This window comes from Tuber melanosporum (genome assembly GCF_000151645.1).
Source record: "Tuber melanosporum whole genome shotgun sequence assembly, scaffold_41, strain Mel28".
Lineage (NCBI taxonomy): Eukaryota > Fungi > Ascomycota > Pezizomycetes > Pezizales > Tuberaceae > Tuber > Tuber melanosporum.
Genome location: NW_003299086.1, coordinates 12779 through 16732, shown reverse-complemented (window position 1 = coordinate 16732; position 3954 = coordinate 12779). Strand labels below are relative to the sequence as shown.

At 41.4% G+C, this 3954-nt stretch overlaps 1 protein-coding gene across 1 annotated transcript in view; it reads left to right on the top strand.

Moving 5' to 3' along the window:
• GSTUM_00007988001 (uncharacterized protein) overlaps nt 1-246 on the top strand; it is a gene marked incomplete at its 3' end in the record, with an annotated part of 1974 nt that extends 1728 nt beyond the window's left edge. Inside the window, exon 3 of the mRNA XM_002839774.2 lies at nt 1-246. This exon is cut by the window's left edge and continues 1138 nt beyond it. Within this exon, the coding sequence (XP_002839820.1) occupies nt 1-246 (246 nt within the window).
• Nucleotides 247-3954: the final 3708 nt, after the last annotated feature.

Below are 3954 nucleotides of genomic sequence, written 5' to 3'. Positions count from 1 at the left end.
CCCGCCATAGCCTTGTGGTTCTATCGTTTTCAGAAACCGACACTGACACCGACCTGGAGGATGGGTTTGGCGATCATGAGCAACAATTTCCCAAGAAGCGCAGAAAAAAGCGAAAGGGCGGGACTGGAAAAGCTAAGAGCGCGGGTCCGCAGAAACTTGCTAATTTTCGTGGACTGGATTAAGAGGCTTTGTGTAATGCTTCGCACATTTCCCTTTAGTTTTGGGGTGGGATTGGATATTTTGTAGAGTAATTTTATCTTTTCTTCTCGCACTAATGGCGTTTAATATTATTGACGCATTTTTATTCAGGGTGATGGGTTATGAGGAGCTGCGGGTGGGTGATAAGTGATGGGTTTTAATGGTAAAGATCCAACGGGAAGCTCGTATCTCCACCGCAAGACGAGCCTCCTATTGAAACTCACGATGGAGGACATCGGATTGTGAGTGATATGGAGGATCATAGTTCACCCAGCTAGCAGGGAAAGAGAAGGCACATTATCTCTAGAGGATCGCGCATCCGGCCGACGCCCCGAGCAACAAGCTGCACGGAACACAGAAGTGCTCCGAGAATCCATAGGGTATTCCGAAATAGCTTTCAGAAGCTAGGGGGGTGAACTCCTAACTTACTGACGCCGTTGACATATCCGCAACACCCCCCGCGTTATTTGGCCCCGCTACGGGATCACACGGTAGACATTAACTTGGCGCATCGAATAGACAATACAATAATGGATCCCCATATCCCCCAGTAGACTGCATCCCACAATTCCCCAACACTGTCCTTCACCTTGTTTGTATGGATGTGACAATGCCGTTGCCTACCACTTCCTAGAATACGCAGAACGTATTGTGCGTTGACAAAATTAACCGCGATTCAACAATCAGTGGCAACCCACCCCTCTTCATCACCCCGCACTCTCAACAGTACCTAAGAAAATTGCTCTAAGTCAACCAAGAAGAAACCATTCTGCTCAATTCCTTTTTTTCCATAAACTATACCTCCTATTCTTTGCAGTCATGCCCAAAAACCTATTCCCTCCACACATCTCTCTGAGTTTACCAAGGGAAGGATTCTTGGGTTACACAAGCCTCGGATGAGATATCAGCAAAATCCCCACTACCTTAATATCCCCTACACTACTGTTAGAGACACAATTGCAAAGAGACATCAAGAGGGCAAGAAGAATAAGGGTAGAGGAAGACATCCTAAAACTATCAAGTCACAGGATAATACTATGGTGGAGGAAGCTCTTAAAAATTGCTGTACTACCTATTCTGACATTGCTGAGCAAGTTGCTCCCAATGTTTCTAGTAGCACAGTAAGGAGAATACTTGAAAAAAAGCATCTTAGAAAGTGGATGGTACAAGAGAGAGTTCATTTGGATGAAGATCTAGCTCAAGAGAGGTTGGAATGGGCATTAGCTCATAGGCATTGGATAAAGGAGATGTGAAGAAGGAAGGCAATGTGAGGAGATGAGGTAGCTGTGGAAAGGGGAGAAGGAAAGAGGAGAAAATGGGTTTTCAGATACCCATATGAGAAATGGAATAAGGATTGTGTTGAACCTAAGGCTAGAAGAGGGGAGAGAGGGATTAGCCAAATGATGACTGGTTGTTTTTATAGTCAAACTCATGGTCTTTTTTTGCCTGTTTTTCCTGATCCTTCTTCTGCTAGGGGTAGAGTTACTGGGAAGTCAATTATTGATGTTTATGATCATTATGACTTTCTAGGGATATGGGAGAATATCAGAGAAAAGGCTGGAGAAGAAGAGGAATTTTTTATCTTTGACAATGCTAAGACTCACTTGCCTTTTAGGAGATGGCTCAGAGGGCAGAGAATTACACTGATAGAAATTCCTGCCTATTCACCAGATTTCAATCCAATTGAAAATATTTGGTCTCTGGTGAAAAGTAAGCTTCACAAGTACTACCCTGAGCTATATCTTATGAAGGGTGATGTCAATATAGTCAAGAAGGCAATAGTAGAGGCCATTACTCAATGTTAGGAACTTTTTGATCTAACAGTTTTTAATACTTTAGCTGGATCAATGGTGTATAGAATAGAGGCAATTATTAAGGCTGATGGATTGTATACCAAATATTAATTTCTACTATGTATTTACACCTTTTAATTTTTTTTTTGGTTTTTATAATAGTGGATTGTTGGATGAGTGTGGTTGTTATTACTGAAGATTTTTCTCCATTGAATTGGGGTTAATTTTGTTCATGCTCAATATATGGGGATTTGCTTTTACAGTAGTCCCTGGGATCCGGGGATCTTCTGCATGGGGGGTAGCTGGTGGGACTTGAGATAATCGCTCAGTAAATTTGTATTGAGTGGCTTACTGCCCTTGGCGCTATCCCCCCATTTGCCAATTGTGCTCTAAGTCTAGGGCAGATGAACAAGCCTATGACTGGAATACTTGTAAAAGCTAATGTTTATGATACTATCATACTATACCGTAAAGGCTGAGATGCTGCCACTTTTTCCAGGGCTGTGGTGGTATTGTAGTAAGCACTGGAGACATCTAGAATTGTATAATACTTGTACTTGTTTCAATCTAGGGCGGAAAGTAGGTCTCTTTCCAAACAGCCCATCTAAGGAAAATATCACACAGAGAAGGAATGATAAATGCCGTTCTGTGGAACCAGTGTCAGAACCAGGATACTGTATCATACTGGTATATAACAATATTATGGTAGACCACAAGATTTCATTTTAAGCTCAAAGAAAAATTAAAAATACCAAGATTTATTCACCAAATTAGCTAAGAAGGACCTCGATCGCTGCTTGTTACCAGAATTTAGATACCCATCCTACACAGAATATAGAGATGGTGACTCCTACACATAGTGCTGCAAAAGTGATACACAGGATTGCTAGAAATCATAGTTGTATATACTCTTGCCATAGTCTCAAGTGAGGCTCGGTCACCACTTATATTACCTTCTTGTTCATGAGCTTATCCTCTTGGATACAATACTCTCCTCTCCTCTTACTCTCTTCTTTTTCTTCTAGCTAGGATTATTGCCTTCTACTTGGGTGTATTTATAAAAACTGGAACGATTGGAATCCCTGTACCAATACGTTGCCAACAAGAAAGCAACAAAATATGGAAAGAGCAGGCAGGGATTAGAAGGCCAAAAACCCAGAGCTGGTAGAAGAAGTGAAAAAAACAACATGAAAAATGGTCATGAGAAGAGAGGAGCAAAACAAATAACTGAAACAAATGACTGAGAGAATAAGTAAGTGCATCAGCAAAAAAAGTCCTCTCGCCGGATGAACAATATCTGCATCCAGATGAGACCTATCAATTTTCATTGTTCTGAGGGTCCTGACCATCTAGACATTAACTCGTTTTATCTGTCCTGTCTGATACGTTTCCTCTTTCCTCCCTTCACCCCCACTGTCTCACATGTGTATCATGGGCTCCATTTGTCCCAATACTAGCCACTATTTTATTCCATGCCCCTATTTTGTCAGGCGGCCATTACTCTATTGTTCTCCGATCATTGTTTCTTGAATGTAACGTTACCAGCCCAACTCGTCCACATTGTAACGTGTTCGCAAGGTGCTAATCACGTTATCGGTAAAGGATACGATAGTTGGCAGGTGGCCTGCTCTTCCGGAGAGGAGGCGAGAGCTGAGAACTAAAGGAGGCTTCGAGGGTGTACTGAGAAACAAGGAAGTAACCGTTCAACCAAGTATATTGAAATACTGTCTGTCGAAGTCTGCCTTTTCTATCATAGAAACAGGCGGTCTTTAAATACACAAATCTGTTCATGTCTAGCATGAACGAAACTAATCAAAGGTATCAATCGATACACTTTGGTAAAACTCCTTAAGTATCAAAGCGATACTTAAAACAAAACATAAAACAAAACCAAGTATCAAACGATACTTAAAACAAACCAAGTATCAAACGATACTTAAAACAAATCATAAAACAAAACCAA